This window comes from Ambystoma mexicanum, chromosome 6p (genome assembly GCF_040938575.1).
Source record: "Ambystoma mexicanum isolate Mex_15411 chromosome 6p, UKY_AmexF1_1, whole genome shotgun sequence".
Taxonomy (NCBI): domain Eukaryota; kingdom Metazoa; phylum Chordata; class Amphibia; order Caudata; family Ambystomatidae; genus Ambystoma; species Ambystoma mexicanum.
In genome coordinates, this window is record NC_090935.1 from 1,321,736,209 (window position 1) to 1,321,750,847 (window position 14,639).

Genomic DNA, 14,639 nt, shown 5'->3' on the forward strand with positions numbered 1-14,639 from the left:
GCAATACAGAGCAACAGATCGAGAGGTATTTTGTGGATTCAGGAGTGGTTGCAGCACACCCTCTGGTTCCAGTGAAAAGAAGCAATGTAGGAAAATGAGCAGGAGAATCCAAATGCACGGCTTAGCTGTTACTGTGCCCTCTATGGGACTCCCGTCTCACGCTCTCTACCAGACCTCTAATCTTCTTGCCCCCTCATTCTGCATTATTGCGTCGTGGTGCCTGCACATGTACCCCAGATGGGGTATCTGCAATGGACTTTAAAGCTAACCCATATTAATCCAAAAGATTTAAAGAGCAATCATGGCAAAACCCATGATTCTGAAGTGAAGGAAGGGGCAATTATTAATTCCTTGTTGTCTGTTTCGACTGTTACACTTTGGTTGTTTCAATTAACTACACCAATGATGCCCATTGTTACGAAGACCTATTTTCTTTTTTCCTTTTTATTCCATTGCAAAATTAGCTCTGCGGCCCATTAGACGCCAAGTGTTGAAGTTCTTGCTTTTCATGGACGTTGGACCAAGAGCATTTCTCCAAGTTTGTAGATGTATGCATGCGCATAACCACAATGTCCATATATGGTGATCCTGCTGTCCCCTCTTACTGACCTTCCTTCCAAAATCCATAAAATCCAGAAGCAACAAAATGGGAAATGTTCTGGGAAGTTGGAGTACCAGATTCCATACCCGCCCGCTGGTGGTTCTGAGACTCTGGCAGGACAACCTATGTTGTTGCTTCATATCCCTATGTTGGTACTTCCTGTAATGGAAGGCCATCGGGTACTGGTGCCGACCCCTTGCCATGGCATGCACCTGGGAACAATATTTATTTTTGAAGGGTGGAAGATAAAAAAAAGTTGAGCTAAAACTAAAGAGACCATCCTTTCACGAAGAGGAATTTGTGCTCCATAATTGGAAGTGGTGACCCTATATTTGTTAAATCAGCTATTCCGGTGGGTCTGTGTATGTTATGTACAGGCTTGCAACTGCAATCTGGACTCTACCATAAAGCGGGCTAAGGGGATAGCATGCAATGGTTGGCACTAAAATGCTTTTTTCTTCTCATGGTACCTCCCACTAAAAGTAGAGAACAGCAGCAGAGTTGTATCATGACATTAGGCTAAAATAATAGGCATCAGGGTTTGTTTCTCTGTACTTGTTCTATGTTCACTGTGCACAGCATCCATGCAATTTTAACCTTAATGCTAATAAGGACATGGTATCTCAAAGAGTGTCTTATCGGTCTAGCTTCATTTTAGAGGAGGCACTGGATAAGAGGAGCGCCAGGGTGACGGGATGGAGAAAGTGACATCTTGGAGTGTCTGTTTATTTCTAGATCAAGAGAAAAGAGACATACGGAGAGGAAAGAGATGGGCAGGAGACAGGAAGGCACATAGGTGACAGTGGGAGAGAGTCGAATGTGCATGAATAGAAACAAGTTGTAGCTGTAAAATACAATATGAGCTGTATTGTGAAGCTGTTAAATTCCCAGCCACACCCTTGGAACCCAACTATTAACAAACCAAGTGATCTCCCATGTAAACAAAAGCACATGGCCTTGCCTCCAGCTTAGCAAAGCCCTCTCACGAAATCATGCTCTTGGTAGATTAATCATTTAAGAAAATTGAACAGACTTGTTTTTCTGTGTGCGGAAAGGTGGGAATTGCTCTTCAGCCAACATTTTTTTTAAAAGGTTGCATTGGAAAACCTTGATCGGAAAATTGGCCAGATTTCATTGTTGATATAGTATGTCTCAAACATTCTCCATCTCTTCTCTTACACAGTAGTCTGTCTCTTGGGGTGCAGAACATGCACACTATAGAATATGCATGCAAAGAGGGGTGTGAGCGGCCTTTGTTCTCAGAACACAGAACATCACCCCAAGTGCTCACTTAGAGAAAAGTTGGGTGGTGTAAAGGTGAGAACGTTAGTATTGAGAGAAGTAAATTCGAATTTGAAGGTGTAAACCAGGACATACTTTCCATTTTCCACAGCTAAACTAGGACCGGATTTCATAAACTATAATGTACAGACATTTTGTAAATGGCAATTTGCAGATGTAGGTTTGATCAAATAACTGATGAATCTGTGATCTTTAAATTGGGCTTTTCTTTTTTCTCCTTCCCTTTTGTCTCTTTCCTTCATCCTAGACACAGTGCCAACATTAACCTACACCGCAAGCTGTTGACCAAAGAACTGGATGACATGGGGATCGATACGTCTCACCCATCGCTGCGAGACGAATTCTTGATGAAGATCTATGGTGGGCAGCACCACATGGGCTTTGACGTCCGCGATGAGACCTCCTCCCCTGTTGGTGCTGAAGAATCCCACATGAATGGGTTTGGCCGGGGAATCTCTGAAGACTATGTGGTCCTTGACCTGAGCACTACGTCCAGCATCCAATCGAGTAGCAGCATCCACTCCTCGAGAGAATCGGATGCAGGGAGTGACGAGGGCATCCTCTTGGACGACACTGATGAAGCCAGCGATGGCGCAGAGTACTCCCATAAAGCAGATGCCATGGCGATTGGCGGGGACGCTGAGACGCCAGATTCCCACATGTTCAACAGCATGGCCAATGGTGGGATAATGTGTAACATGTGCCATAAACTCTACAGTAACAAGGGCACACTGCGAGTGCACTACAAGACTGTCCATCTCCGGGAAATGCACAAGTGCAAGGTCCTGGGGTGCAACATGATGTTTTCTTCAGTACGCAGCCGGAATCGGCACAGCCAGAACCCTAATCTCCACAAAAACATTCCATTCACACATGTAGAGTAGTTCCAAAATGGACTCTGGAAGCACCAATTCTCAAAGATGGCTCACGTGTCTGAACTGCCATATATATAAATATACATATCTATATATATGTGTGTGTGTATGAACAAATGTATATTTCTTTTTTTTTTTTTTTACAAAAAAGGAAACACACAACAGGTGCTTTTGTATTAATATTATTATTTTACCATAGAATTGAAACGCACTCATCAAGTCAAGTGCGTGGACACTTACTCCCCCTTCCCGTTCCCAATTTTTTTTTTATTAAAAAAATTGATTCATGGGTCGTCTGGAAAGAGACAGTGTGATCTACCCATAACTTTTGCCTGCAAACAGAAAACAAGAAGAAAGGACCTTCACAAAGCGCAGCCTCCCTCCATTGTCTCTGTGTGCTTGCAGGGACTCTTCAGTGGCGCGTGGCAGATTGACTTGTAAATAGTTGGGCGCGGCAGCCCTCGGTATGAACGAGTTGTATCAATGGTAGTCGTCAGTTACCTTGTTTTCCTTCACAGTTACATCCAGATGTCTGGTACGCGAGAAGACGAGTTTTGCTCTTTTCATTTATGTTTGCTTCGGTGCACATTTGCAAAGGTAAAAAAAAGATGCTCATGTTAGTTTGAACTACCTTCTAGCTATGGTCATTCAGAGGTGTTGGCATGCCTACAGCGCCTCATCTAAAGCTTTTTTTTGGCTTGGTACTATCTCATTCCTCCAATCATGCACTTTCCCTTCCCTTCCAAACACTACAAAGGGATGAGTACACTTTGCAAAGTTTACACAAGTTCATAGACAATTGCCATCGATTCTCCACGCACACCACGGCAACCAGCACGTGGCCAGTAGCTTGAATGGCAAAACAAAGTTACACAAAAAAAAGTATTCATTATAATTGTGGCAAAAGCTGCCAACTTTGCCCACATTTCAGACAGACTCGACAGTCCTAAGCCAAGCTTTGCATGTTTGATGGGCTGAAGAAAAGGGGGTGAGCTTATTCTATGTGAAAGCACTTGCTTTGTGAGGGAGCACCAAACATTCCATTAAGTCGAGACCTCGGCCACCTTCCTCCCAACCCAGACCTATCAGTTCCCGTGAAGCAGTGTGTGTTAATAGGCGTTGTCTACCTTAGCTGATGAAGAGAACTTTTCTAAACTCAAAGCAGTGGTCAAATGCTATTATTCTAAACGGTGCTGCTGAGAGATGTCTTATCGAAAATGAAAAGCTCTCGTGTGCAGCCCTTCGTGGCCGATTAGAATCTTGTGGGATGTGCACTGGGGTGGCTGAGATGCGAAAAGAAAGCTCATGGCTCCGATGAAGCTCAGAGGCAGCAGTGGAGGCCTGGGCAGAAGCACTTAAAAACCAAGACAATTCAAGCACCAGGCAAGTGCTTATGGCTTATGGGCCAACTCGCCTTGTTTTGAAGAAAGCTATCTGTTACATGGAATATCTCAGTTTATGGTAGCACATACAGGGACTCTGTGCTTTTCTCCTTATCGGTTGCATTAAAAACCAAGTCCCTTGATGGGCGGCGGCCTAAAAAACGTTGTTTTGGTTTCACAACATGTGACTTTCGGGTCACGCCTTTTAACTGCTCTTCATATGTGCATGCATTTAGTTAAATTTGCCAAGGGAAACAATAAGTATCTTACCCTCTCTCCAACCCCCCTGCTCGAGTCTCTGGGTTAATTCAAGCTCGCAGTATTCGTTCCTTCCCATTAAAGGCTATGCATCAGAAGATATGTCAGTATTTGCATCAAGGAATATTCCAGGAACAGTACTCCTTGTTGTGTTTAAGAGCTGTGAGACGCAGTCAGTGTATTTTTGGGAGACCCCGGGGACGACAGCAGTGTGGAAGAGTACGCACTTTCTTTTGGACATGCTTTTTGGTTCCTCTTCGTCTTCAGTGAGTGAAACCTGTAACATTTTTTTTGTAAAATTAGTACAAGAGACCTGATGAAAGGTTACGTGCATCTGACACTAATGTTTACATTGAAAAAGCTGAGGAATTTTTAAATGATGTTTTTTCTAGACCTTTCCCCAGAGTCTTACGTGCTTTTCTTTGTTCGTTTGATTTGGACGTATGCTTTGTTTTTATACCATACATGTAGCACATGTATCTATATATATGTTGACGCCAGGACCAGTTCAGTGAATGTGTGCTCGTTTCATTCTCACCAAGCGTGTTTTCGTTATTTGTACTGCGCTGTTGCCATGATCCTAAACTACCGGAGAGATCCAAAAAGGTACATTATTTTCGACAAAAAAACAATTTCACTATTTAAAAAAAAATATTGAAAAGCACAGTTTTTGACTTACGCACTGTATGGTATAAATAACATGTTTATTAATAAATCATGTTTATTAATAAAATAATAAAAACACTATTACAAATGCATTGAAAACATGTCCATGGCTTGAGGTACATAATAAATACATGCCATTCTGTGCTGAAATTCCCATGTTTTCGTCCTCTTGTTACACTTGTGCTTAAAGTTGATAACTTTTACTGACGGATACATTTGCTGCATATCCGCCAGATTTGCCTTCTGTTCATATCAATTTATAAAATGCTGTGGACTTGCCAACAAATAGTTAAAGAGCAACGTTCTTTTTGGGTTAAACTCTGAAAAAAACGATTCTTGTTGTATGACAAATCTACAACGGAAGAGACACCAGGCTGCTTGTTTCAGGGCGTCCTTCATTTTATCTACAAGTGCCGCCTGCCAATTGGGCGATTACACTTTTTTAAGGAATGTTGGCTCCAGGAATTTTTCACTTAAAAATACTTCTTCCAACCCCTGTGTTTAGAGATCCAGAAATAAGCTCAAGCGCAGAGCTATGACATTTTGAAGCTCTGGGAATGAATTATGGCACTTCAGATCCGTCTGAAGGCGAGACGGAAATAGCCCTTTAAACTACAATGAATGTAATATTTAAAACATTTTTAAAACTCTTCTTTTTTTTATTTTAAAAAGCAGAGTCTGGATAATACTGCTCACTCATTAATTAACGTTGTTATGTACTAAGCTATTGGTGGAGTTTGGACTTTGCCTGCCCCGGGTAACGGAAAGGTTTACCCAAGACCTAACGCGGTGAGCATAGGTTGAGTTGGGTACACTGGATCTGGCACTCGTCTTATTGCAGGTAATGAATGATAGGCTGTGTGCCAAAGATCTCCTAGTGAAGAAGCCAGCGATAAGAAATGGTTATCAATCAATGCCTTTATTACAAAAGGTGCCCTTGCTGTTGACACGTGTTTCGGCCTAGTCACAGGTCTTTTTGAAAATTGTGCAAAAAAACTGTTGTGTCTCAAAATCTCACTGTCTATACGTGTTGCATGCAAAGTGATATATGTGGGGCCTAGTCCCTAGATTTCAGTATTCAATGATGTGACCACAGCCTATCATTACCTCCAATAAGACTAGCGCCAGATCCAGTGTATCCAACTCAACCTCTTTTGCATTTTAGACGTCCGAAAAAGACAGCCATGTTTAAAGCATTTAGACAAAAAAAATAATTTGCAAAATGTGTATTAAATGTTGTGCCCAAAAGTCCATGATGTTCAGTCATGGGCTAACAATCAATTACATTTTTTTTTTTATTTTTTTTTTTAAATTGTATTTGCTTAAAAGGAACCTTTTACAAAAACAACATATATATTACCATACAAAATTTAGGAAAGAAATAAATCAATCAAATACCATCGACATATATAAAAACATATCATCACTTAAAAGAAATTGTCATAAAATCATGTACCCACCATTTAGCAGAAAAACAAGAGATAAAACAAAAGAAAAATGTTGAATGCAAGGATTGAGAGAGGCTGAAGTTTTTACTACCAATGCTTAACTGAGCATGTTAGAACATTATCTGACTTCTTTCCAACACCTGAACCACTGCAATTGTGAGGGCCTGAACTTGGCCTGAGACCAGTCTGTCCCAGAACATATTGGGCAGAAAATGTGCCGTTCCCAACCCAAATCTTGCAAAAGCACAGAACTCAACGGCCAAGTTCCCTTGCATTCCATTAACAGGTGTTTTAAGGATTGCTGTTTTGGATTTTTGCATGCATTGCATAGAGCAATCTAGTTGGCACCTAGGTTTCTACTAGAAAGGACCTCCCCTGTGTGTACCACATTTAAACAAACTCTATGAAACGTATTCCTAGTCTTCCTATACCGGAACTTTACCAGGCATTTAGCCAAGTATCCCTGCTTTTTGTCAGCTAACAGGAATACATTGGCGTGACCTGAGTATTGCATGGTGTCAATTGTGACTTTCCAGTCCATTTCATCCCACCGTTTCTTAACCTTCATTGGGTTCTCAATTAGAGTTTGGAGATTTGTGTTTGCATTTGCCAGCTCTTCCTCTGCCCATGAACTTGATTTGTAAGCATTCTCGACCTTTCTTTTACCATTTGCAAGTTGATATCCGCATATAGCGATCTCCCTTTGGCTGTTATCAAAAGGTGGAGGAGAGAGATCAACTTCCATCCAGCTTGGGCCTTTAAAGAACGCAATCCCAATTCAAATCTGAGACTTGACATAGGAAGGCTCAACGTTAGCCCAAGAAAATCTTTCTATAGGAGACCCTCCTATTTTTCCCAATTGCCATACCAGAGGAGGGGCTTTGCTTCCAACCCGTAGAGGATAACAGGGATGATTAAAATGAGGAAAGATGTATTCCTTTGGTTAATAAACACAGACCATCACAGAACATTAGTAGTAGGTAGAGAGCATTACTCTGTCACTAGAACACCAATTTTCCAGTCCTGTAATCATAGTAATAAATCATACATTTCTGCTACTCAAGGTAAATTTGAACTATGTAAGTTAATAAGACTACAGCTCACGAAATGCAAAGGTTTCTTCAATGAAAATCAAAGACTTGCAAAGCAGTGTCCCAGTGACATTAATCCCTTTGGCCCTCTACTTCTTAAAGCTTTTCACTGCAGCATTTAAGCAGTGCCTGTCAGTGTCAAAGTTCTCAAGAGAAAGAACAGTCAGGGTCTAGTTTTCAAGTCCCTGCGTATTTGATTGGGGCCACCGTTACGTTAACACTTCAACGTAAGCAGGTCTCGCCACCAAATTTTGGTCATTTGCACGGCAAGCTGCATAAGTGCAGCGCAAAAAGCAGCATACAAGCGTGTCGCTGCCTTTTGCCCTGCACGTTTGAACTTCGACGTGCAAATGAAGTAAATGTTGCCTGCCATGTATGCATGGCAAGAGGCACTTAAAATGGGGCTCGCCTGCTTTTTGCTGGTGCATAAAGCCTGCGGATCCGATAGGGACCCCCAGCATTTGGACGGGCATGAAAATGCATGCTGGCGCAAAGTCTCTAGCATTTGTATTGCGGAGAAGAAGGGAGGTGGCACACATGCAAATTGCGTTCCAATGGTTGAAAATGAGCTGTGAAGTAAATCACACGAGTAAAAGTCTTACTCAAGACTTAACACGTGTTATTTACTTCACGGCTCATTGAAACTGAGCTCCTCAGTGGGTCACAGGAACCGTTCCAAGCAAATAGTCAGAATAAATGAGAACATGATGCGTCAGCCGAAGACCTACATCGTTGAAAAATGTGCAACATTCACTGATGTGTTACAGAGTAATTTTTCTTTTCATTTACCATATCGTCGAATTTGTTCGAGATTAAATTTCAAACTGAACGATAACACTGCTCAATTTCCCATTCAGTTGGATCCTATGTTTTTTTTTCTTTTTTGTATCCGTTTATATTTTGTGAGGATGTATAACAACGCAACTGCGGAGAGTCACTTCAAAATATGTTCCCACTACCCTGAGCGACAGCCAATTGATTCTGCCTGGTTTACAATATTTTTTCAGGATATGTATATGAAACATTCCTCTGCATTGCTCAAACACATGCATATTCTTCCTTTTCAAAATGAGCCCCTTTTTCATCACTTTTAGCACTTCACTTTTATCATAAAATACTTTCTGCTGGAAATTTGAATGAAATACATCTCTGAAGAAAAGGGGATCCAAAGGTGAATGGTGGGCATGGTTTGTTGGAGCATATCGCTGCTCTGTCACTATATCATGGTGGCTGTGGCAACGGAGCAAAACACTGTCCGTAGTTGCTGTGTGCAATGGGGATCAGCTTGTCCAGCTGCAAGACTGTGACTAGCTCCTCCCTGGCCAAAGAATCGTTATCCCACAAGCAACTGCATGCTCCTCCAAGTGACCTCCTCCACTCTCCACCCACATGCCATTTTTATGTTTGCTCAAGTAGCGCTCTTGGACCTGTCTTTCCTTTTAACAGGAAGTAATACTTATGCAGGCATCTGGGAAATGTGTCAAAATGGAGTTTCATCAACGAAATAACAGGGGTCTTCACTTGCAACAATCTAAGCAACCTTGGCAGCCATATTCTTCTGTTGAATAAAGCATTTCAGCTTTACCATTTCAATGGTTGTCCATGTGGTTCACTGTAGTGTTGTTAGTATAGTATCTGTCTGTGGTAATTAAGTATTGAGATGTTAGAGATGTTCAGGCCATGTGTTCGAATTGTTAATAAAGGTTTTAGGTACAATGGTATCTATGAAAACAAAGGAAATTGTTTGGGTTCAACAGGCATTCCCTGGAATCCAGGGAATGCTGTTTTTCTCTGGTGCTAAAATGGCAACAGTCGAGCAATAAAAGACCCAGTTATGTTACATTGTTATGTTATCTTGCTTTTGTATAGCACCTTCTGCCATGACGTCAAAACACTTTGCCTGTCAGAAAGGCAAAGGAGGAGTATGATAGAACATTCAGTAGGGGTAAGCAGTGTCAGGTAGATAGTTGGGATGTGGGTGAGGGATAGACAAGATTTACAGGAAGGCCGGAGAAGGAAAGGGTTGAGGAGCCATGTGTACAATTGGACCAAATGTAATGTGGCACACAACTGGATTCTTTGGGGTGCAGCGCCAAGAGGAGAGATAGCTGGAGAGTTGTTCTCTGCTCCAGAGGCGGGGGTGGGGTGGGGTTGTCTGGAATTTACGCACTGCATGGTGAGCCTGGGCAGGTTGAAGCCATTGCCGAGAAAACGCAGACGACAGAGCCCTTCTACTTACTTCCCTAGGCCCCCAACAATATCTGGGAGGGGTTGTATGTCAGAAATTTACATTTTTCCAAGTTTGAATAAGCTAATCACCTTTTTGTTTTCTCGTTTATGTCATGGCTACCAAAACCCAAGGTTTGTATATGAAGTGCTTAAGGACACAGAGCCTGGCTATGGTCAGATGTTTGAGCCTCCCACAGTGTCATGGTGAGCCAAGGCATGGAAAAACCATGCCCAAGAAAAACACTGTGATGCCACTCTAATTACTCCCCTAATACATGAACTGCCAGGTTCTTTAGATGGGGAAAGGAAATATTGGCACATTTAATTGAGGGTGCTCTTTTGTTGGGAGCAGAAGCCCCATCTGGCCTTCCTGGAGGTTCACAAGTCCTTATATTGGTGTGTGGGGCAGGAATCCTCTTAGAGTGAGGTGGGGTGTTATGGGAGTTAATTTACCCAATTCAGCCTTTGACTAGCCTTTTCATCCTGTGCTGCAGTTACTGTGTACTGTTAATAGAGGGCATCAAGCACCTGTCAGGTCAAATGAGGGGTGTGTGGTCTAGTTAACAGATTAGATGTCTTCTTTGTTTAGGGGTTTGCTTCCTGCTCTCCGATGGCTTCATCAAAGGCGCTTGAAAATTAGACATTTAAAGCAAAACATAATGAAACTCCAACATAATATATATAACATGACCTAACCAACGAGTATAAAAGGAAACAAACATCACAGCAAACCCCACCAAAAAGGAGTGAATGAGTACATACAGTAGCACTCGGGTAGAATCAAGTTAACAAGCATTTATCTTTGGGAAAAGAACACATTGCTCTTTCCGCAGAACACGCCGTTGCACAGCATGTTTTTACAGCTTAAAACAGGACATGGCAGAGCATAACATAGCAGTGCAGCATTACATTGAAACCTCATCTGGACAGTGGCACGAGCTAGTATTTCGAGTTTGCCACAAGAACTTAATTGTCTTTCCCTTAACATTTTCGGTTATTAATCACATATCCACAGACAAGCGAGTGCCACAGAGCCAACATCCAACGCTTGACTGTCCCATCAATTGTATACCTAGACCCAAAATGCTGAGCGACTACTGTTGAGGCTTTTCATGCGTGTATTGATCATAACTGTATGCTTGATCACAGTTTTCTTCTGAAAGTTGCCATAAAGATCCTGTGCCTAGGGTTTATATGTAGGACTAGAATTGCTGACTCAACGGAATAGTAACATTCGGTCATCGTTTCTAGAATGACCAACAAGTAAGGAAATAATGTGCACTGAAATTCATTATATGCAAATATATAAAATGTATTTTCATTGTGAATAATCTGAACACCTGACTGTGATTTTATTATTGAATGATCCGGTTGACGAGCCCAGCTCTCGTTTGGACAAAGCAAAAAGCGTGATGTACTACATGCTCCATTCAATGAAGAGAAAGTCTTTGAACCCTTTCGTATTCACCAAAGGTATTTCCAGATAACCCACCTGTCCGTGAATAGATACGTGAAATGAAAAATGTAATGAAGGGCGAAACAAGGTATGATTGAGTTATACGTGATACGTTCCTACCTGTGCAAAAAGGAAATGAAAGTGTTTACAATGACAATGTCTCTGGGGGAGAAAAGGCGGGAGAATTTACCTCTTACTGAAAATTGATAAACTAACAAAAGAAATAGAAATAATGAGTCCATGTCCACTTCTTCAGTAAAGCACCTTGTAATGGATGCTATCAATTTTGTGGTTTAGTGATTATGTCCACAAATGTTTGTAAAATACTGTACACCTACATCAGAACTGAAGATGTGTGTGCAGTCCTGTGATGCATAGGCATTTTTGAGTCCCCATGCAGCATGCAGGAATAGAAGATTTTCATTTACCAGAATCTGCACACAAATCTGAGCAGAAGGTTTTTGGGTGGCTTTTTTCAGTATGTTCAAATGGTACACAGCCGTTTTTTCATACTTCAGAAATTCTTAGGTGCCTGTAAGAGAGTATCTCTTTATGCAAGTCTTGTTGTCAAAAGTACCCAGGAATAAAAGCACCGGTCATAACCCACTATGAAGTTCCATGTAAAAAAATGATCAATCAATTGATCTCTTATTTCAGAACTGTTCCAAAAAAGCAAAACAATTTCCAAAATCCATCCATTTACATTATTTTTAAAAATCACATACAATTCAACATCTAAAATATTTGGATAATGACTGTTAAGCTTTAATGACAATATGTGTCACAGAAAAGTCCACCAATTTCATATTGGACATTTGCTCAGTTGTGTCTTATGTCTTAATCGTTGGCAAAGTAAGCAATATGAAGTTTGCTACACCTTGTCTCTTGTACTTAAATCTATAGTGAGGTGGAATGCCAGAAGGGAGCAAACCAAAAGTGTTCCTAACTGGGTCAGAAAGAATGGACATCCTGAGATGCTTCTTCCTTCCAAAATTGGTAGAAAATACCTCTTTTTTGGTGTTAGGTGTTTTTGGTCACACCTGCAAATGCACTCTACTTTGGGTTTCCCTGTGTTCTTCCTTATCATGGTACTGATAGGTAACATACTCAAACTAAATTAAATCAGAAAGGAATGAGTGCTTGTATCCACCAAAGAGACTTTTCTATTTGATCTTGTGATTTCAGAGGTAGATGAGCAGAACAATGGCTTTAATAATTCTGGTGTCTCTCCTTATCTCAAATTCACTTAATTGCCTGAAACGTTCATCACGGTCTGCGGTGGGTAAACTACTATTTCTGTAGGGTCTGCGAAGCAGCCAGGCAGGCAGAATGGGTTCAGGGCATCTTTCATAGTTGTTAGACAATCTTGTGGCTGACTTCGCTCCTCATTATTTTCTGGACCAAACCCAGAGTAAAATCAGCAGAAGGGTTATTTCAAATTGAGATCCACAATAAAAGTTGTTTAAGCTTTATATAATAAGTTTAAATGAATATGAGAGGGGGAGAGATTTAAGGAAACAAATGTAAAGAAATGTAAAATAAAGTTTGTAATAAACTGAAATTTACAATAAAAAAAATACGAAAAACACGAGACTCCCAAACTCACTGTGATTAGCATAAAGTGGCATATAGATTTTCTTTTAAAGCATTCTTTTTAAGACATCAAGGCTTGATGATTAGAAAAGCCCCAGAGGCCAGCACCACACTGCTTCATCAAGATGACGCCCTGTAGCATGGGTGAAGCAGGTAATGGTGGTGTTCACCTGAGACAATATCATAGACTGCTTTTCTCTTTGGTCATTTACAAGAGAAGTGAAAGCGATGATAGATGGAAACAGGCCGCGCTTGCACACCAAGCAACCCCTTTTTTGTGTGTCATCCCAGACTTTGTTGGCGGCATAGAGAAATATATGAACGAATGGACGCCTTGCCTCAGTGCATTTCATTTATTGCACCTGTGTACGCACGGACACGTGTTTTTTTTTTTTTTAAAGCAAGAGAAAGTGTGTGTGGAGTTCTTAATTGTTCCCTACCTTTTCTTCATTTGGAAACGCCCAGGTCCTTTGCGTTGGCTCTCCTTGGCAAGCCGCAGTTCTTTCTTATTTGTCAATAGCTGGCAAAGGCTGGGCATCTTCACTACATGGTATTTAGCATGCTTTTGACAAGTGCATTATTCAAAAATCTTTTCTCTACATGGAAATGCTTTACAGAAAGCATCATATCCCACTTGTGCGTCCACTATTTTTTTTTGCAGTTGCGAAATCTAGAGGGCTATCACTGTAAATTGCTCTGACCTTTAATTCCAACGTAAACGCTGATGTTTGTATCTGACATCAAGTGTGCGTGTAGTTTGCAGCAGGAGGGAGGGAGGTGGAGATTAAAAAGACAGCGAGGAAAAAAATGAAATGAGAATGGCCCGAGCGGCAACGAGACGACGCAGTTCAATTTCTCCTCATATCTTTCTAATAACGCACTTGTCACTTTATTACTTTCCGGTAATATGGCTGCTACATACAGCACTGTCACACTAACAGCAGACAACACCCTCCTCCTCGGTCCCAACTCTCTCGGCTACTTACTGCAGTGGTCCTGCGGGGACACAAACTAATAGTGTGCTTTCAGGCTCGGCACTTGGCTATCAAACACAAAATAAATGTGTAATTGCTTACTGATTTCTTTCGATGGGGCTGGATATGTGAGGAAGGAACCGGCTCTTCCCAGTGTGGGGTGGCGTGCGCGCGTATCCACTGCGCATTGGCCTTGCTCTGAGGGGATTACAGGGGAGGGCAGAGGAGACCGTTTTTGGGAATGTCAATCTGGTCTACCACTTTCGGTACTACTCTGTTTCTGCAACAGTACCAATGTTGCTACCAGGGAGGGTGTCAGGGCCTTTCAACACTTTCATTTGAGAGGGGCCTTGAGCCTCAGGGGACCCCCAGCAACTGCATCCAGGATGCCAGTCAGCAGTCTTATAGCACAACAATATATTTCTTTCTATATTTTTTGTTTGTATTTACTTGTTGGAATCAATGAAAGATTTTTACAAGGAATGTGATATAACTTTCTTTACTTTCTGTAATGTGGCATGTCCTCTTAAAGTCAGCGAAAAAAGGAGAGAGGAGAAAAGGAGACAAGTGAAATGGCATTAAGGATAAATGATATATCATTCATTCAATCTTATCCTCTATCAGTGGATGGCAAAATTGTAGATGAAACATTGACGTCCTCTATTTTTTCAATACATTCTGTAGGATTTTTGCAGTGGCAATAGTCCATACTGTCTTTTCTCCAGAAATCAAACGGGCCCACCAAACATCTTCCTCACAAAGCG

At 41.4% G+C, this 14,639-nt stretch overlaps 1 protein-coding gene across 11 annotated transcripts in view; it reads left to right on the forward strand.

Moving 5' to 3' along the window:
- BNC2 (basonuclin zinc finger protein 2) overlaps window positions 1-12,894 on the forward strand; it is a 526,652-nt gene extending 513,758 nt beyond the window's left edge. For 9 of the 11 annotated variants that reach the window (XM_069625980.1, XM_069625985.1, XM_069625979.1 and 6 more), the window contains one exon: window positions 2,151-12,894. In XM_069625980.1, the coding sequence (XP_069482081.1) occupies window positions 2,151-2,787 (637 nt within the window). In that variant the 3' untranslated portion in view covers window positions 2,788-12,894. The remainder of the gene's footprint in view (window positions 1-2,150) is intronic. The other 2 variants (XM_069625988.1, XM_069625989.1) reach the window with 1 other exon arrangement.
- Window positions 12,895-14,639: the final 1,745 nt, after the last annotated feature.